Source organism: Mesocricetus auratus, unplaced genomic scaffold, assembly GCF_017639785.1.
Source record: "Mesocricetus auratus isolate SY011 unplaced genomic scaffold, BCM_Maur_2.0 Super-Scaffold_4256, whole genome shotgun sequence".
Classification (NCBI taxonomy): domain Eukaryota; kingdom Metazoa; phylum Chordata; class Mammalia; order Rodentia; family Cricetidae; genus Mesocricetus; species Mesocricetus auratus.
The window spans coordinates 17,302,103-17,323,202 of record NW_024429182.1 but is presented as its reverse complement, the minus strand read 5'-3'; the positions used below and the strand labels follow the sequence as shown (position 1 = coordinate 17,323,202).

The following is a 21,100-nucleotide window of genomic DNA, read 5'->3' as shown; positions in this document are numbered from 1 at the left end:
AGCACCCCTTCATGATAAAGGTCCTAGAGAGATCAGGGATAACAGGAACATACCTGAACATAATAAAAGTAATATACAGTAAACCAACAGCTAACATCAAACTAAATGGAGAGAAACTCAATGCAATTCCTCTAAAATCAGGAACAAGATAAGGCTGTCCACTCTCTCCATATCTCTTCAATATTGTACTTGAAGTTCTAGCTAGAGCAATAAGACAACAAAAGGAGATCAAGGGGATACAAACAGGAAAAGAAGAAGTCAAGCTTTCACTGTTTGCAGATGATATGATAGTTTATATAAGTGACCTGAAAAACTCTGCAAGGGAATTCCTAGAGCTGATAAACACCTTCAGCAAAGTGACAGGATACAAGGTTAACTCAAAAAATCAGTAGCCCTATTATATACAGATAATAAAGTAGCTGAGAAAGAAATCAGAGAAATATCACCCTTTACATTAGCCATAAATAGCATCAAATATCTGGGGATAACGTTAACCAAAAAAGTGAAAGATCTGTATATCAGGAACTTTGAGTCTCTAAAGAAAGAAATCAAAGAGGATACCAGAAAATGGAAAGATCTCCCATGCTCTTGGATTGGTAGGATCAACATAATAAAAATGGCAATCTTGCCAAAAGCAGTCTACAGATTCAGTGCTATCCCTATCAAAATTCCAGCACAATTCCTCACAGACCTTGAAAGAACAATAATCAACTTTATATGGAAAAACAAAAGACCCAGGACAGCCAAAACAACCCTATACAATAAAGGAACTTCAGGAGGCATCACCATACCTGACTTCAAGCTTTATTACAGAGCTATAGTCCTGAAAACAGCTTGGTATTGGCACAAAAATAAACAGGTAGACCAATAGAATCGAATTGAAAACACTGATTTTTAACCCACACACCTATGAACACTTGATTTTTGACAAAGAAGCTAAAATTATACAATGGATAAAAGAAAGCATCTTCAACAAATGGTGCTGGCATAACTGGATATTGGCATGCAGAAGACTGCAGATAGATCCATGTCTATCACCTTGCACAAAACTTAAGTCCAAATGGATCAAAGACCTCAACATAAATCCAACCACACTGAAACTCTTAGAAGAGAAAGTGGGAGATACTCTTCAACGAATTGGTACAGGGGACAGCTTCTTCAACATAACACCAGTAGCACAGACACTGAGATCGACAATTAACAAATGGGACCTCCTGAAACTAAGAAGCAAGGCAAAGGACACAGTCAACAAGACAAAAAGGCAGCCCACAGAATGGGAAAAGATATTCACTACATCTGACAGAGGGCTAATCTCCAAAATTTACAAAGAACTCAAGAAGCAAGTCTCCAAAACACCAAAGGATGTAATTAAAAAGTGGGGTACAGAACTAAATAGAGAATTCTCAATAGAGGAGTCTAAAATGGCTGAAAGTCACTTAAGAAGGTGCTCAACATCCTTAATCATCAGGGAAATGCAAATCAAAACAACTTTGAGATACTATCTTACTCCTGTCAGAATGGCTAAAATCAAAAACACTGAAGACAATTTATGCTGGAGAGAATGTGGAGAGAGGGGAACACTCCTCCACTGCTGGTGGGAGTGCCAACTCGTACACTCACTTTGGAAATCAGTGTTGAGATTCCTCAGGAAAATGGGAATCAATCTACCACAAGATCCAGCAATTCCACTCTTAGGCATATACCCAAAAGATGCACATTCATACAATAAGGACATCTGTTCAACTATGCTCATAGCAGCATTATTTGTAATAGCCAGAACCTGGAAGCAATCTAGATGCCCCATAACTGAAGAGTGGATAGAGAAAATGTGGTGCATTTATACAATGGAGTACTACTCAGCGGAAAAAAATAATGGAATCTTGAAATTCGCAGGCAAATGGATGGCACTAAAAGAAGCCACCCTGAGTGAGGTAACCCAGTCACAAAAAGACAAACATGGTATGTACTCACTCATATATGGATTTTAGACGTGGATCAGGATAGTTCCAGTCTGCAATGCCACTGACAGAGAGTCTAGGAAACAGGAAAGAACCTAAGAGAGATATGCATGGTACCCCAGAGAAGAGGAATGAGGCAAGATCTTCTGATGGGGCGGGGGGGAGTGGAAGCTGGGAAGAAGAGAAGGGGGAAAGAGGAGGGGAGAACAGGATGAGAAATACCATAATAGAGGGAGTCATAGGTTTGAAGAGAGATCTGGCACCAGTGAAACCTGTAGAAATCTAAAAGGATGACACCAACTGGCAAGCTAAGCAATAATGGAGAGACTACCTTAAATGCCCGTTCCTGATAATGAGATTGAGGACTACCTTATATGCCATCCTAGAACCTTCATCCAGTGACTGATGGTAGCAGAGACAAACACCCACAATTAAACACTGAACCCACGGAACCCAGTAACAGAGAGAGAGGAGTGATGAGCAAATTGGCAAAGAATGGGCAGGCGAAAACCAGCAGACACAGCTGATCTGAACAAGGGGGAGCTCTTGGACCCCCAGTCTGACAGCTGGGAGGCCAGCATGGGACTGATCCAGAATCCATGAGTGTGAGAGTCAGTGAGGAGGCCTGGGCAACCTATGGGGCCCTGGGCAGTAGATCAGTGTTTATCCCTGACATACAAACGGACTTCATGTGTCCATAACACAAAGAGGGATGATCTCTCAGCCTGGACTCTTAGGGGAGGGCCTGGACCCTGCCCTGATCGAAATGTCAGACTCTGGATATCCCCTATGTGGAAGGAAGTGGGGATAGGGTGGGAGGCTGGGGAGATGGTGAGGGGTGTGGGAGGAGGGGAGGGAGAGGGAACTGGGATTGACATGTGAAGCAAGCTATTTAAAAATTAAAGTAATAAAAAAAGGCAAAAAAAGAGAGAGAGGTTGTCCCTTGCCTCAGGTAAAAAATTAATAAAGTCAAGATTCAAACGCAAATCTGCCCACCTCCGTCGTAGGTTAATTATGAACTGCTCTGAGATTTGAACTGTATTCAAGAGTGAATTTATGAGGCAAAAACTCGGGCTCCATAAGGCAACCCTTCTGAGCCATCATTGTCTCCCGATAGGAAATGGTCAGTGTTCCAAACACTCCTTCCACTCCCAAGAGTGTCAGCAAAGGTCTGTCTGATGCCCCACCTGCTCTGGGTGGAAATGGCCTTCCTGTTTCTTTGGGATCTGGTGAAGGAGTGCATTGCTCTATGTATCTCAAATGGTGACACTAGGACAGGGAATGGAAGCAGTCACAATTGTACTCAGAGTGCTGAATGCCAGTATGTCAGTTTATTTTATATATCATAAATCCAGGCAGGTTTTAGGGACTAGATAATGACTTCATGAGATGCTGTAGAAAGATCAGAGACCAGGAGAAGGAACTGCAGTTCAACACCAAGAATAGATAACATCTTCCTCCTTCTTTTCCTCCTCCTCCTCTTAACTGTGATGCATGCTAAATATAATGTTTCATTTCCATGGCCTCAGGTCAAATTCACAGTTGCCCAAGCATAGTTATAAAATAATCACCTTGATTGATAATTGGTATCACCCAAGCTTAGTATACATTATCTACTTACAAAAACCTGGGAAAGTAGGAACTACCATCTCCATTTCATGCTGATAAACTAAGGTCAAGAATGCTGTTATTAGGGCTGGAGAGATGGCTCAGGGGTTAAGAGCACTGCCTGCTCTTTCAGAGGTTCTGAGTTCAATTCCCAGCAAACACATGGTAGCTCACAACCATCTGTAATGATATCTGGTGCCCTCTTCTGGCGTGCAGGGATACATGCAGGCAGAACACTGTATACATAATAAGTAAATAAATCTTAAAAAAAAAAAAAAAAGAAGTGAGTTCCAGGATAGCCAGAGCTACACAGAGAGACCCTGCCTCAATAAACAGAACAAAACAAAATGTAGTTAAATTATTCCTTCAAAGATCACAGAACAAACAAGCAGAACATTCACACTCATGTCTCCTTACCGCAAAGAGCAGGGATTTTTCCATCATTCTTCACTACATGGCTGGGCCACTCTATCTCTCTAAATATGATTGGGCACTCCTATTCTCCTTCTAAAATTCAGTCCTGGGAGAGGAGTTGAATCTGGGAGGAGTTGGAGTAGGCAATAAATATGTTCAAAAATCATCACATGAAATTCTCAAAAATCTCCTTAAAAGAATCAATCCAAAACCCAGGATGGTGCAAGTTTGTAAGGTTCCTCGTGGGCAAACTCAAGAGTTCAGCAGCTGAGTCAGAAAGTGAGTTACAAAGACACATGTAACTCACTGCCTGAAAAGGAGCTTTAGATCAATGAAGACCTTTTTTTTTTTTTTTTTTTTTTTTTGGTTTTTTGAGACAGGGTTTCTCTGTATTGTTTTGGAGGCTGTCCTGGAACTCACTGTGTATACCAGGCTGGCCTCGAACTCACAGAGATCTGCCTGCCTCTGCCTTCCGAGTGCTGGGATTAAAGGTGTGCGCCACCAATGCCTGGTGACATTCTTAACTTTACTAATGGGACCCTGCTGACCAAACTAACTGTGGGTGAAATTCTAGGACATGGCTTCTCTTCATCCTGAACATTCCCAAACATCTTTAAATGGGTAAAGCCAGATCTTTAGAATACAAAAACATTATAGATATATCTATATATATGGATATATATTATGAGTATTAAACATGGATTAAGGAAGACAACTGTAAGAAAAGTACCTCCAATTTTTAACATTTTAAGATCCATTTTATAGTTCATGTGCTGCATATAAAAATGGCCAACACCAATTCTCCTGAGATTTACATCTTGTTGTTACATCTTGTTGGAGTACTTCTCATTTTATTTCTTTACTCAACAATGAAAACTATGTAAATTGCGTTTTCTTCCTTACTTTGACTGCCCGGGAGTCTCACGCTTTGTTCTCATCAACAAGCTGTCTGGTACAATTCTCTTCCTCTCTTATCTTTTCCTAGTTCTTATGCTATGCCCTTTATTATAGTTCTAGCGGGTTATATTTTACTATAGCAGTGTTTTTTTAGTGCATTTATCCATGCCCCACCTTGTCCTTTTTAGATATGGGAGGGGCCTAAAATACATTGTTGTTAAAGAAGTCTGAGTGCTGAAATCATTATTAGTCATCATCATTGGGAGCTTGGTAATAACCTGATTTTACCCACTCCTGTGCTTGGAGAATGGACAGTCTAGTCCTTTCTTTTTACTGGAGTAACAAGCACAGGGACTTTTGCTTCTCTTTGCCAGGAACTGCTATATAGGCCACTAAGTGCTACAGAGTGCCTTCTCGCCCCTATTTAAGACTGAGTGGAACACATCTGTGCCTTTCCAGCCTGCCTGTCCTTGGGCAGGATCACAGTTCATTCCCTGTACTTTTATGAACCTACCCTACTCCTGTGTCAGAAACTGGGTGTTTCAGGCTGGGGAGATGGCTTATCAGGTTAAAAGTACTCGCTGTAAAAGCCCGATGATACCGACCATCTCAAGACTTCCAGTGGAAAGAGTGGGAAAGCAACCAGCCACATGGGCTTTGACCTACAGTCTGTCCTGCCTATGTGATGTGCTGGGGTACAAGTGGCCTAGATGTTAGAAAATTTCTTTACCATTTGTTGAGGCACTCTGCACATATGTTACAGTTGTGTAGCTTGGTCTTCTCATGGGACTCCTAACATTGGGAGCAGAGACTGTCTCTGACCCTATTCATCATACTGAGTCACCTTTCCCAGCCTTAATACATGGGGAGTTGTGGAGGCCCACAGAAGTGGCTCCAGTCCACCTTGACTTAAGGTCAGAGAGTTTGAGCCTATTATTACTCCTTCAAAGTTAAAGCACAGGACGTTTGACCTAAGGTGTGGCTACTCATAGGTGTAGTCAATGGATGTCTTACCTGAACAACAGGCTATCTGGTTTAAGGTGTAGTTACTTGATGTTTGGGGTATTAGAGAGGTAATTACATTTGTTTGTTCCTTGTATCATGGTAAGGAAGTCTTTTGCCTTTCCCCCTTTTGATTGGGGTACATAAGAACTTGAAGTATTAAATTTGGGGCTGATCACTAGATGCCCTCCTGATTCTATCTTCTGTTTCTTGTCTATTTCTTTCCTCAATCCACACTCCTCCTTTCAAACACAGACTGGACAAGTCTGCAGGACCTGACAACATTACAAGACTCATTGTAGTTAAGTATGATAAGCATTTAATTAAGTTTCAGACTTCTACTTAAAACTTCTGTTTCATGACACAGAAGTGAAGGACATGTGTCCCTCTCTAGTTTCCTGCTTCCTGTGAGGTGGGCTGTGTGGCAAAGGTCTTGCATATTCATGGCCTATATCTTTAGTGGCTAATACTTCATGCTCCAACAAGTAATACACCTGGGCAGAAAGCCCACTCTGTTAGAACAAACAAGCAGGCAGATGGCAGTGACCTTGGGCCTCCCCAGATACTTCTCAGACTTAAATGGACATTGGTCTCTGAAACCTGCAAGACCCCAGGTCTCCCTCACATCTTTGTCCCACACATCTAGTCATGGTTCTGGATCAGTTTTCCACTGTAGCACCCATTACAATGGATGTCACCACGGATTACGTGTCAGAGTTTCTTGTTCCTTAAAGGCAAATATGTCTGGTTTATTTCACATCCCTTAGCAGCCATCCTAGGGCCTAGTACATAATAAAATTTCATTATTGTTTGAGTGAATGACTGTGTGAATGGCCAGGAGCTCATTCTTGACTCATCTGCTTCCCCCTCCAGACTATGAGGTACTCTCACTTGACTGACAGGCTGGGGATGTAGCTTGGTAGCAGAGCATAAGCTAAGCAAGCATAAGGCCCTGGGTTTAGTCCCTAGCATTAAAAAAAGATGATAAACAATGCACGTAAACATAAATAGCATTTGCACTTACAACTAATATATTCTCTAAAAATAAAAACCAATTTAAAAAATTCATTTATTTTTATTTTATGTGCATTGGGGTTTTGTCTGCATGTATGTCTGTGTGAGGGTGTCAGATCTTAGAATTATAGACAGTTGTGAGCTGCCATGTGAGTGCCGGGAATTGAACCCAGGTCTTCTGGAAGAGCAGCAGGTGCTCTTATGCACTGAGCCATCTCTCCAGCCCCAAACCATTTTGTTTTTACTGAAAAAGACAACATTGTGTTAGAATTTACATATCCCTGGATGTTAATATGAGTAGAAGATTACTCAATTCTCATATCAACTTTTGTAATCAATGTGTCACAATCTGTTGCTTTGGCTGAGGTGGAAGAAAATATGACCTTACACAACTATGTTATTGGGTAAAAGAAGCCCTTGCACTCTCCCTGAAAGGGCCATAGGAAGCCTCAGGCTACTCTAAACACACCTTTAAGAACCATTGCCCTATCCCTTACTTCTGGGGCTAGAACCTCCACCCAGGCCTGGGACATCACGCGAGCCCTACCCAGAACACGGAGTTTGTTATTAGAACTCCTTACCTGTGGACCTTATTTCATAGTCTCAAAGATCTTTCTACAGACTAGCTCCCAACAGTCTGCCATTCACACTGGTGACTCCATCTTACCCATTGCTAGAGTCCAGTCAAGACTGTGGCTAAGGCCAAGGTGACTGCAGCAGGCTACCTTTCGTCCCCTAGCGTGCCAAAAAAGCTACCAGTAAAAAAACTCTGCTGCTGCGACTCCCTAGGTGCCCAGATTTCTCTTTCTGGAGTGAGGTTGCCAGGCTTCCAGTATCAAAGGGTGCCTGTCTTCCTTAGCGTTTCTGTTGCTGTGATGAAACGCAGCTACCGAAAGCACCTGGGGGAGGAAAGGTGTGTTTCCTTCTACAACTTGTGGTCCATCATCCAGGGAGGTCACGGCAGGAACTCGAGGCAGGAAAGGATAGGGGAGCATGTGCAAATGGACCATGGGAGGATACTGCTCACTGGCTTCCTTCTCATGGCTTGCTTAGCATGCTGCCTTATAGCACCCAGGACCACCACCAAGGGGTGGCACCCCCGACATAAACTGGGTCTCTCTACATCAATCATCAGCTCAGAAAATGCACCCCAGTCTTCCTCACAGGTCAGTTTAATTGGGGCATTTTGTCCCTTGAGGTTCCTGCTTCCCAAACAACTCTAGATGGTGTCAAGCTGACATAAAATAGTCAGCACACCACCTTACCACCCTGCCTCCACCCTGCCACCTACCACCCCCCACCACCCCCCACCGCTCCCCACCACCCTACTACCTACCACCTACCACCCTACCGATACTGCCACATGTCCCTTTTTACCCCTTTCCCTGTTGCTTGCTGGGGAATCAGAGACGGCCTGGCTGCAGACTCCTCCAAGCTCTACATGGTATCCCTACTCTGCCTCATGGGCCTGAATTCATCAGAGTCCCTGCCATGGTGTCTATTGATGGCACTGAGGCCTGAACTTTCCTCAGAGCCTCCACCATGCAGCAGCCTGTCTGTCCATAGTGTTAATAACTCTTCTAATAAACCTCTTTGGTTTTGTGAGAGCTTATTTCTTTATTTTATGTGCATGTGTGTTTCGTCTGCATGTATACCTAAGCGCCACAAGCATGCAGTGTGTGTGTCAGGGGCCCGTATTGAGGGACCGTCTGACTAGTCCCACCAGCTAGTCCAGTCTGTGCTTAGAAGGAGGAGTGTGGATTGAGGAAAGAATTAGACAAGAGACAAGAGATAGAGTCGGAAGGGCACCTAGTGGACACTGGGATCAGCTCCAAGTTTAATACTCAAAGCTCTTATGTACCCCAATTAAAAGGGGAGAAAGCAAAAGTCTTCCTTACCAAGACACAAAGAACAAATGTAACTACCTCCTTAACACCAAGCAACCACACCCTAAACCAAATATCCTGTTGTCAAGGCAAGGCACACAATAGCCATACCGTAGGGCAAACATACTGTGGATTTAATGTTGAAGGAGCCATAATAGGCTTGAACTCTGACCTTACATCAAGATGGAGTGGAAGCATTTCTGTGGGTCCCGACACGTGTGGAGGTCAGAAGAGGGAATCAGAAACCCTGGGGCTAGAGTTATAGGCAGTTGTGAGCTGTACAATGTGGGAGCTGGGAGTTGAACCTGGGTCCTCTGGAAGATCAGCCAGTGCTCTTAAACCACTGAGTCGTCTCTCCATCCTAATAAACCATTTTTTTACTCCAAAAGATAATCTGCCTCAGTATCCCTCTTGAACCTTAAACCCCAGACCTTTCACTCATGAGCAAAGTTCTTTGTGAGTTGTGTTGTTCAGTTTCCATCTGTGGTTACCATCATTTGGCAGGGTAGAGGCAGAGCAAGCACTCACACTAGTGTTGTCTGATACTAGAACCTCTTTTCTTTCTGGTCTCTATGCCAGCAGGGCCAGAGTCTCATCTCACCTATAGCAAGCCAGACTATGGAGATTTCAGTACCTGCCTGACTTGAGCCTTAATGCAGAATGGCAGCCTTAGGTTGAGAGCCTAAGACAGACACTCGGCATCCTCGTTATTTTCTACCAGTTTCAGATAGGCAGACATCAGCTTCTCTGGAGTAGGAGATCAAGGCTCAAAGAGATTTAAGCATCCTAACCTATCTGGCTAATAGCTGGTTGCACCATTCCTTGAATCAGGAATAATGAGGCCACCATAACAGCCACACAGGGGCTCACCTACAGATCCTCCTTGGATTTCCCACATAATTTCTTTCATCATCAATTTTAGAAATGTGCAGTTAATAAAGATGTTTTTTTTCTAGTACCTTGAGGAAGTAAGATTCTACCTGAACCTTGGTTCCCACTGAAAGAAAGCAGAGTGATGTATTGGGGAGATGGCTCGGCAGATAAGGGTGATTGCTGTAAGCCTGACAACCTGAGTTTGGTCCCTAGAACCCACATATTGGAAGGAGAGAACTGACTCTGACAGGTTGTCCTCTTATCTTCACAGGTGCCCCTGATAGACAGACAGACAGACAGACAGAGGGATAGGAAAGACAGATTTTTTTAAGGCAGAATGAGGAGAGGCAGACACACTTCTCTACAGCCAGCAGTGACAAGGGACAATCAATCCACACGTATTGATGGGAAGACATGAGTCATGAAAGGCTGAGGTCCGTATACTTCTCCCCAACTCCATGGTGAACAGATCCAACCTAGGTCATGGCTCAGAGACTCTCCTATATAGCCACAGTCCCAGGTGCACCTTTGAGATAACAAAAATGTTTCCTAAAGCAAACAGCCATTGTTTCTATACAAAGACCTTCAGTGTTTCCTCCATCAACAAAAGGCCACAACCATCCTTCCAAGAAGACAATGGCTGGAAGCTCTTTCATAAGTATCATGATGGGAGGTGAGGAGGCGTAGGGAGGGGCAGGAGCGTCATTCACTTCCCTGTACATCTCTGCTGGACAAGATGGACTCCACTAATGTGAGCCTTTCTGAATGACCAGTCATTCCTGCATTATTCATCATGACATTTTCCTGGTCTTTTGACACTGGGATAATAATATCTATCCCTTACAGAATTGCTGTCATGGTCAAGTGAGGTCATAGGTGTGAATGCTCTTTGTGTGGGCTTCCAGGGCTACATAATGACATTATGAGGAGATTGGTGGCTCCCCCGTGTTGCCTGACTAAAGAAGATAGCTCTGTGTTAGTCAAATGGGTCACCAGATAATCATCAAGTTGCTAGAGCAAAACATAAGGGAGAGGGCATTGGGTCTGAATGGCTGCCTGCAACAGTTAGTTCACTGGGGCTCATTCAGGCCCGACTGCCAGGCAGGCAAGGTCCAACTTCATAGGCTATTCGTCCCACTCCCAGAGTCCCAGTTTCCGAAATGAAGGCCCTAGTAGGTGGTTCCCACAACAGATCTAACAATTCTGTATTCCTAAAATCCCCCTCTCCTCCCAGGAAAGTCTGTCTTATGCAATTTGTACAAAATGGGTTTGAATCACAAAGTAGCCATAAGAAAACTGTCTATCCCCCATCATGAATCAAAGACAAGAAAATTAAGGCAGATCATTGTATCATTTTATACCTACTTAATACTAAAAATTATTAATGAGAACATCCAGTTTTGATGGAGTCTTATACTGGTGTGATCTTATAGTCATAGTGCTGTAATAAATATATATAATACTTAACAGAGGCCAACAGCAACACACAGCACCAAGAAGATAGCCCTATCTTTGGGTTTAATCTTCTCAGAAAATGCCCAAGGAACAAATTTAACAAAAGCAAGAGAAGGCAACAGGTATGGACATACTTACCCATAATAAATACTCAAGTAATAAAGAGAAAATTTAAATTAACTGTGATATAACTGTAATCATACAATTAAAATATACCAACTACTTAGAGAGTATTGCTGATGTAATTATATATGAAAGTGTGGAATGTATATATGTATAGATAAATGTTGGTAGTATAAAAATTCTTTTAAATGCCTCTGGACAAGGTAGAGATGGATTATAAATAAAAATGACTTTACCTCGTGTTTTAAGTATAGCAACAGAAGAAAGAACTGTAGACAGTGGCATTCTCTTAAGACTTTTCTTCTGCTTGGGTAGGGAAGGGAGTTGATACCAACTAGATGATGATGGGAAAGTGCTTGGTCATGAGAATAAACACTTCTTAATCACTGAGCTAGGATGTGGACAGTTGTCAGTAAGGTAACATGAAGTACCCAGTGTACTCATTCAAAATCTCAACCTTGGAGAAGACCCAATGGCTGCTGAACTGGCTTCCTGCTTCCTCCTCTCACTTCCTGTCCCCAGGGAAGCTTTTCGACTCACTGAAACTTCTCCTTGTTTGTGAAGTGGGAGTAAAAATTGAACTAGTTTCACAGAAAGTGTCAGAGCAAATGGTGACAAGGTGCTTGTTGCTCTGGAAACAGATCAGTAAAGCCCGGATGTTTCTGCTCTCACTATGAATGCATGGGGCAATGCAATGTTTCCTTCCATGTCTACGGTGTGTGTGCTGACCAAATAAGATGAATCAGAACATCCATTTCCTCTAATACTCATCATTTTTTGTTGTTAAAAATCCTTAAACCTCTTCTTCTTTAGTTATTTAGAAGTTATAATGCTTTCTTTTTTCTTTTTCTTTCTTTTTTGTTTGTTTGTTTTTGTTTTTCGAGACAGGGTTTCTCTGTATTGTTTTGGAGGCTGTCCTGGAACTCGCTCTGTAGACCAGGCTGACTTCAAACTCACAGAGATTCACCTGCCTCTGCCTCCCGAGTGCTGGGATTAAAGGCGTGCGCCACCAATTCCAGGCTTATAGTATTTTCTAATTAACTGTAAAGGTTACTTTTGAGGTGTATGCCATCACACCCAGTCTGATTTTGTTTTTGTTTTTTTGTTGTTGTTGTTTCTTTCTTTCTTTCTTTAAAGAAGTTTTAGGTTTATTGTAAAACTGAATAAAAGGCATAGAGTTTCCAAATACTCCTCTGGGCCCCAAATTAAACACAGTCATTCCTGTATAAGAATCCCAACCAGAAAGATGCACTGGTTATAAAATGAACCTGACACTGTGTAACTGACACAAGGAGACCACCCACTGTCCTTTAAAACCCCTCTTATTCATCTCTCTCTGCCGTCAACCCCAGGCAACCACTGCCAGCTCTTAGTCTCTTCCAGAATGCCATGCAGATGGAATCATGCATTACATAATGTTTTCACACTGACTTCTTCCTTTAAATATTTTTGTTCTTATTTATTTTTAAAACCAGGCAAGGGGACCATGTGAGAGTGTTGTGATTCCACTGGAGAATACAAAGATAAATTACTTCCAGAGATTGAGTGATGGTCCTCCCACATGATATCTCCACAAATAATTTTTGTTATATAGAAAGGCAGGTTTGTAAAAAGGAAATGGAGATGAATTTCTCTTCAGATAAATTTCGTCAAAAGACTCCCAGAATCAGGGCCTGAGGTAGGAGAGCAAGGCTTAGGTCTACAGAAGCACTTCACCAGTAAAGAGAAAGGTATCATAGCCGTAGGCAACCATGAGGATAGAGGTAGGGCAGAGTTCGAGGCGGGCGAGGCAGTCCCTTCAGATTAGACGAAGCTAATAGATTTTCATGGGGCTGTGTGTGTAAGGTCCATATCATGTGGCCTCTGTGAGGATAAGAGTCATAATTCACGGTTGTCTCATGTTTGGGTCGTAGGGAGTGGGGCAAATTGGTAGCTGCACACAGGAGCGAGAGAACTCAGCTCTGTGAGAACTGACACGTCGTAACACGCCTGCTTACAACAGGTAATGATGCCACAGGGTACTGTGGCAGTCAGATGCTCCTTGGTACATTTCTTCCAGTAAAGGGCATCAAACCGATCAGGGCTGAGATCAGGCAACACACAGTGAGCATCTGAAACTGTTGTCACAACATGCCAAGCTGAGCCAATGGCCCTTGTGATGGCCACATAATCTTGTTGGATCAGGTAGGTATAGATGGAGATACTAAGACTCAAAGGGGTTAAGCAACTAGTTCAAGGTCCCCCAGATGAGCCTAAATCTGCAAATTCAGAGCCCAGACTTCAATCTCTACATAAGCCACCCTTAGTCACTATGTGGCAATGACTTCTTTCATGAGAAAAAGATTAATTCCTGGGCTTGGGGAAGAGGCTGCACTGTATATTCACTCCAGCCTGTTGGGGCCCCACAGGGCCTCTGAGTTGTTTGTCAGTTGATAGCCCACAGGTGCATCTTGTTTTCTAGTCCTGGCTTACTGCCCCCTGAATTGCCCCATTGACATCAACATCTAGCACGAGGAAAACAGGCTCTGTTCCACCTGGGTTTTTTTTTCCACTGTGCTGTAAACCTGAATATAAGACTGCTCCCTCTTACAAGAGACCTCTTAGCACTTGCAATAAAGACACACACTCTCTCTCTCTCTCTCTCTCTCTCTCTCTCTCTCTCTCTCTCTCTCTCTCTCTCGGCAATAAAGGCAACACATGCATTCTCTTAGGACAAGCAGCTGGACGTCTTGTCTTTTCCTGATACCCTGGACTTGTGGTGCAGGCGTGGCACCAGTTCTTAGAGGCTAACGCTTTGAAGGGAACAGAGAGGCATATGGTGCAAAAGAAGAAAGGTCTAGAAATGAGGTTAGCTCCCAGAGCAGAAAGCCACATATATGCCTTCTGTCCAATGTCGGGCACAGAGAAGGGGCCTCCATAAATGGAAGAAGGTAGAGCTGTCCACAGTAGAATTGGCTTCCTGTGAATCCTCATGGTGCCCTCCAGGGTGGGACACAGAGCCCTATGGGAGGGGCCATGATGAAGTGACGCTGAGCCATCTGTATCTTTGACCTGCACACTGTCTGAATTGTCCTTTTAGGATTCTCCAATAGTCAGTGAGCTCTATTCTCTAGGATTCTCCTATAGCAAGTGAGCTTGGGCCAGACCATTGGCCCACAGCACGCAGTGAGCTCACAAGCTAACCGGCGGATACGACTCAAACCTCCATCCTTCTAGCCCCATACCCAGGAGTCAGGATGATCCACTGCGGCTGGAGAGCTGGAAAACTTCTAGCCCTGTTCACAGCTTGTGTAGTTGAATGGCAGTTATTTGCAGAGAAAGGCTTTCTTTGTGAGCTTTGGCAGCTGTCACGGGTATGAGGAGGGGAGGAACCTCCTGCTCTAACAGATGGTGACAGCAGAAGACACATTAACAAACCAGCCTCTGGTAGTCATGTGCTCAAAGGGCTCGAATGGGGCCCACAGCCCTCATCCTGTCATCTCTGCATCCTGATGTGCGTCTTGCGGTGGGGGGGAAATGCTCCAAGCAGCCCAAGCAAGCTCATCAACCACCGAAGGAGTGCGCGACTGTGGTGGCTGGCGTAAATGAACGGACGGATGGCAGTACCCATCAACACCTGCGTGATCAGGCCTTCGCGTTCACGTGCCAACGGTCTGTGTACCCTCAAAAGTGACGTGCTGGCGAGAGGACAGATGCCAGCTAGCTAGGGAGGTGCTGCAGTTAGGGGAGTGCGAGCTGCAGCTTTGGCCAGCCCGCAGAACACAGCTGCATGAGGCAAACGGCCCTAAACTGAACGCAGCGCTGACTGCCTCACCTACAGGCCAAACAGTCCACGCGCTCCAGCTTCCTCACCTTGCGTGCTCCTTGGCGCCATCTTTCCACGGTCTACGTCTCTCCTTCTCTGAACCTGGCCACCAGAGCATCCCGGCCCTGTCCCACAGAGACTGCCCCAGCTGCCCATGTGGTGCAGGCTTTCCCATAGGGCACCGCCACATCACCGAACCCCAACCCTCTTCTCAGGAACTCTCTAAGACCTGAGTCATTTTCTTCCTGCCCCTAAAGAAACATGAATCCCATGCTATACAGAAACGAATCACACAAAAACCCACTAAACAGAAAGGGCTTAAACATCCCCGCCTGTCAACACACCATGGCTGTTGGCGCAGTCTTAGGCACTTGACCTTGAAAACTGAGTTACTCAGTAATCTGGGAGAAGTGTTCTTTTATTTCTCTACCAGCTAGGTTTCCTCCATTGCACTCAGTGTGAGAAGCCATGGGAGCTGTATATTGGTGTGTGCACAGAATTCCCAGGATCTGCACACCTCTCACAGATGGTTAAGCATTGCCTGCATACTTGAGTACAGACATGCGTGCCTCTCACAGGTAGATGCCCATAGGACAGTGGCTACTCACACAGACAGATATCCACGAGGAACACGATGTATATCACAAGTTCCCTCAGGGTGGTCCTGACATAGAGTTCCCTGTTCTCAGCTGTGTTCTCAGTCAGCGCTGTTCCCCAGAGTCCTAAGGGAGTGGAAAGATGCTCGGAGTCCCCAACAGCTCATCTTCCCAGTTATCCATTCCTACCTGTGCCTAGACCTCACCCCGTCTCCACCCTGTCCTTCCATGCCCGTCCTATGACCCCTGGGACCTGGCTACTCCACCCACACCCCTGCCTACCTCCTACAGTGTCCCTGTGGGAGACAGGGTGAGGACACTGGATCGAGGGAAGCCTCGAAAGGGATGGGCATCATTTCAGGTGGCACCTCTTACCTCAGGCTCCACAGCCCACACTCCCCCACAACCTCTGGGTCCCCAAGTGATGACTCTAAAGTGAGCTTTCTAAAGGTAGACCAGGAGCCTAGCCTCTGTGCTGGGGCAAGCAACTCTTAACACAAACAATTTGTAGATGCAAAGATTTCTTCTTCTTTGGGTCACTTTTGTCCCCCGCCCCATCAAACCTTTATTGGTCCCTTTTCTGACTCTAACACCTCTGGAGAACCTCCCCTCACGCCCAGTACCTCTGATGCTGTGACAGATATGGAGACAGCAGCTTGACATCAATGTTCTCTGTGTCTTCTCCTGGCATCTGTCTTCAGGCTTCTTGGGTGGAGGCTGGGGGAGTGTCCCACTGGAGACAGTGCAGATCCTCAGGGTTCCATTCGGGGAAGGGGGGCTGCTGTAGGCAGGATTGTCCCAGGCTCCACTCCCCAGTGTTTGCAGCTCTTGCCCCTTGAGACATTCCATAATATTCACAGGGAAGGAGGTGGAGACCTGGCCCCACTCTCACAGGAAACGGGGACAAAGGCCCAGCCTGGCTCTAATAGCAGATGGCCCACCGAATGGTGTCTAGGAGCAGCTGTTCTCATTCAGCCTCTGCCTCCTGTCTGGGTGGGGGAGTTGAGCTCACCTAGGGGAGGGAGCAGGAAGGATACAGGGATGGTCATCAATCCTGTCTGATCTCTCTCTCTCTCTCTCTCTCTCTCTCTCTCTCTCTCTCTCTCTCTCTCTCCCTCCCTCCCTCTCTCTCTCTCTCTCTCTCTCTCTCTCTCTCTCTCTCTCTCTCTCTCTCAATCTCTCTCTCTCTTTCTCTCTTTCTGAGAGCCATGGAAAAAAAGGATAAGAATTGTTAGGAAGCTAGAATTGGGATTTAAAGAAGGGGGAGAAAGGGGGAAAGGGGAGTGAGGATATTATGCAGACAGAATAGAAAGAAAGGAGGAGTGAGGAAGGGAGAGAAGGAAGGAGCGAGGGAGGGGGAAAGGGAGGGAGGAAAAGCAGAGAGAAGTGCTGGGGTCAGATGGAACCCGAAAAGGGATGTCCAGACTTCCCACTGTTGAGTTGATCAAAGGGCAGTGTGTGAGTTAGGGGAAGGGAGGGCTGCAGAACTCTGTGGTAGCTCTGATTTGATATCCACTAAAAATTGATAGATAGATAGATAGATAGATAGATAGATAGACAGACAGACAGACAGACAGATGGCTGGTGTGGGGAGAAATACGCACATGGATTAGGGTGAAGACCAAGGCCAAGGATGGGCAGGATGGAGGTGTTCCTTCCCACCAGCTCAGTCAATCATCTCAAGCCCTTCATTGTGCCTCCTTGAGCTGCCCTAGTGATTGGAGAAGATGGCTCTCCACTGCACCATTGTAGCTCAGGGAAGACAGAGGCAAAGGGAAGCCCCGCACCAGATCTTAGGAGACAAACAGGGTCTGCTGGTGATGGGGACAGGGACAGGACTGAAGAGTCCAGGCTGCTTTTGCTTTCCTGAAGTTTGGTCTCATGGTTCATTGTGGTCACACACACACACACACACACACACACACACACACACACACACACACACACACACGTATTTCTTGAGAATGTGGGACTCAGTTAAAGTAAACAGGCTATGGTCTGGTAGGGAGGACATTTCACAGAGCCTAGGGCAAGGGTGAGGTGACTTGGGACCTTTAGAAGATCTCTGTACCAGATGATCTGGTCACCTTTTCCTGGGACATGGCTTAGCACTAGGTTTAGAGATGTAAGCTTGGGCATGAAGTGGGAGCTGTTGAGCTTGGTCTGCATTCCCTCTTGCTTGGCTTTCTGAATGGAGACTTGGCATGGACCTCTGCTCACATGCCTGTGCCCAGCTCCAGCCCTCGCTCGACTGTCCAGGTTTACATATAAGCAAGAGCTTTGTCCAGAACAGGGCTGGTGCTGGTAGTGTTGGCGGTTATTCTACAGGCCCTTATCAGAGATGGCTGCAGAGGACTTTTCTGACCATGGTCCTTTACCTAGGACTACTTTAGCTGCACTGGCTTAAAGTCCACCTTCAGGGTTAGAAAGCATAGCAACCTGAACGTCTCCAGCCCTAAGTATTCCCAGGCAGAGATTTTGACTGGTGTAGTCTCCACTCCCTGATTAAACTGTGTCTCCTAAATTCTAAGACAGGGAAGAAAAGGTAGATGTCATACCCTTGAACCTATCACACAAATTTCCTTCCCAAGGAACCCGGCACTGGAAAGGGGTGACTCCCTTCATGGTCTGCATCTGAGGACTGACCTCCCGAGAAGGACAAGTGCCCATCTCTCCACTGAACCATCCAGTGAGATGCACTGTGGTGACCGCTTCCCTTCGAGAAGGGTGGGGAGCTGGGCCAGGGTGCAGCAGCTCGCATTGGATCAGCTGAGCAAGGAGGGAGGGAGCTGCAGGCTCTCGGCCAAGAGCCTTTTGAGCAATTGCTCAAGGACTCCAGACTTATAAAACTGGACCCTGGGACGGGGTCAGGAGCCGGATGGCAGCAGCATGGTGCCTGAGAAGCAGAGAGAGGAACACGAGATGGTTTCCCATTCCCTTGGGCAATTCTCAAATCTGGAGGAGGCCTGTGATTAGCAGGGTCTGAATGGGCTTGAGGACATCCCTCAGGTGACAAGTCTCCCCACTCTGAGAGCTCAGACCATGATCTTTACTCTTAGTCACCATGCCATTGCTCTTCTCTACACAGTACTGAATCCTTGTGTGTGGGTCACACTACACCGCCCCTTGGGGCAGGCTATGCAGCATGAGTTGAGAAATCTCAGAAGGCACCCTCATTCCTCTGCTGTCCAAACTTCCTAAGGAAGTCACAAATCAAATATAAATCTCATGATGTTTTGACATTTCTCCAAGTTCCCAAGTCTCAGGGAACTCTTAACTCACCCTGTTAAAAAAAAAGAGCAAACAGTATGGCTGGGGGAAGCTTCAGGCTCAGACTCCTCTTGACCTCAGACTCTTGAATGTGAACGAAACTCCTGGATCTGATGCTGGCTCTCTTCATTGCCATGGTATGTTTCTGGAGGTTTCTCTCCCACCTGCCAGTTTCCGAATAACCACTTACAAGCTTAACATTATAGATGCTTGACTGATGGCTCAGGCTTATTACTAGCTTGCTCTTACATTTAAATTACCCCATTTTTATTAATCTGCTTATCTCCAGGAGACCGATGGCTTACCAGTACTCTGGCATCTTGCTCCTTGGGTGGCTGCCAACATCTCCCAGACTCTGCCCTTCTTCTCCTGTATCTCTGCTTGGATTTCCTGCCTGGCTCTGTCTTGCCATAGGTCAAAGCAGCTTTATTTATCAGCCAATGAGAGCAACACATATTGACAGCATTCAGAGAGACATCCCACAGCAATCTACTGTCTGCAGTGTTGAAGACAATAGCATCCCTCAACCTGGAGGGTTTTTCAGGCCTAAGACACCAAATGGAGGCTGTATAAACTGTATTCTTAAAGCACAGGCCAGGCTTCACGTCTTCCTGTGGCATCTGCCCCTGTGCAGTCCCGCTCCTGCAGTTCATGCCAAGGCAGACGCTTTCAGCCAGGCCTGTGTTGACACTGTCTCTTACTGGCACGGAGAACTGTGTCTATGTAGCTCCACCCTAGTGATTAGAACCAGAAGACTGTGGTGGTGCCCATGGGCTGGAAGGTTTGGAGGTCGTTGAATGAAAGAACTCCTGAGTGGACTAATGGCAGGCCATGTGGCCCATCAGAGCCAAAAGCCCAACTCTTAGTGAGTTGGTCCCACTGCTCCATTAGCATGAGAATTTTGTCTGGTGCTATCCTAGCATGGAGCTGAAGGATGGCTACCGATGTGTGTCATCAGTATGTGCCTGTTTCTCACCATGGCCACCCTGAAAATCTTCAGAGCTTTCCAGGCTCATGAGGCTCTGACAAGCTGGGGAGGATAGTGGAATGTGTGCCAAGCTTGAGAAGAGCCACCTGGAGAGAGGGGGAAAGCTCACGGTGGTTCCGAAGAAGCAGGGTGAGTGGGCCACGGAGTGGGAAGTCATGAAGGGAAGCTGGAGGGAAATGGCATCAAGATGAGTTTCTAGGTGGGTGACGTTAGCAGAGACAGAAAGTATGACTCCCATGTATCTACCACAGAGAGGTCAAGCACATAACAACAACAATTATCTGAGTTAACTCTCACACAAGGTAAGTTTTTTTAAAGATTTATTTATTTATTATGAATACAACATCCTGCCTCCATGTATGCCTACAGGCCAGAAGAGGGCACCAGATCTCATTACGGATGGTTGTGAGGCACCATGTGGTTGCTGGGAATTGAACTCAGGACCTCTGGAAGAGCAGTCAGTGCTCTTAACCTCTGAGCCATCTCTCCAGCCCACGAGGTAAGTTTTTGTTATCAGATAAAGATACCTGGGGATCCCAATGAGAACCTCTCCTGTACTAGGGGCTTGGGGCAGCAACACTGAATTCTGTCCTTCAGTTTTGTCTGCTGTGGCCACCAGGTTGCAGCAGGATGGGGGGGGGTTCCTTCCTGCCTTAGCGCAGTTGGGGATCTCAGGAATGAAGCAGGCCAGTGTGGAAGGCTGTGGACTCGCCAGGCCCAGGCACCTTCCCTCTCCCCTGCTCCTTCATTTCCTCCCCTTTTCCTATGGGGGGGGGCCTGAGGGTTCTTGTCTGGACCCAGCAATAAGTCTTAATCCCCAGGGACTGGTCATTCCAGAAGCTTCCTAGACATCTGTGAGGAGCTGGTTCCTCAAAGAGGCAAGGCTTTTAGTCAGGAAACCCCTGTGAGAAAGCAGGAGGTGGGTCTGAGTTCACTAGGGGTGGTGGTGGGATGGTGGGAGTGGAAGAGCTGGGGAGGGGGAGGGGGAAGGGTGTGATGTGGTGGGCGTATCAGTCCTGATGCTCATGTCTGTTTCTGAGTGATGGAGACAGAGGGAAGGAAGGTTAGTGTATGGCCGTGATGTAACTTTAAAAAAAGGGTTGTTAGAAACATCAGGGAATCAAAAACAGACCACTAGGGGTCCTGGGCTCAGTGGTTAAGAGCTCTGGCTGCTCTTCCAGAGGACCCAGGTTTGATTCACAGCACCCACA

The 21,100-nt window shown here is 45.9% G+C and overlaps 1 protein-coding gene across 1 annotated transcript in view; it reads right to left on the bottom strand.

Annotated features, from left to right (window-relative positions):
* Pkd2l1 (polycystin 2 like 1, transient receptor potential cation channel) overlaps positions 1–16,633 on the bottom strand; it is a 37,528-nt gene extending 20,895 nt beyond the window's left edge. The window contains exons 1-2 of the mRNA XM_040744034.1: positions 16,255–16,633; positions 15,644–15,757 (exon numbers count right to left, since the gene is read on the bottom strand). Of these exons, the coding sequence (XP_040599968.1) occupies positions 15,644–15,757; positions 16,255–16,480 (340 nt within the window). The 5' untranslated portion in view covers positions 16,481–16,633. The remainder of the gene's footprint in view (positions 1–15,643; positions 15,758–16,254) is intronic.
* Between the last annotated feature and the right edge of the window lie 4,467 nt (positions 16,634–21,100).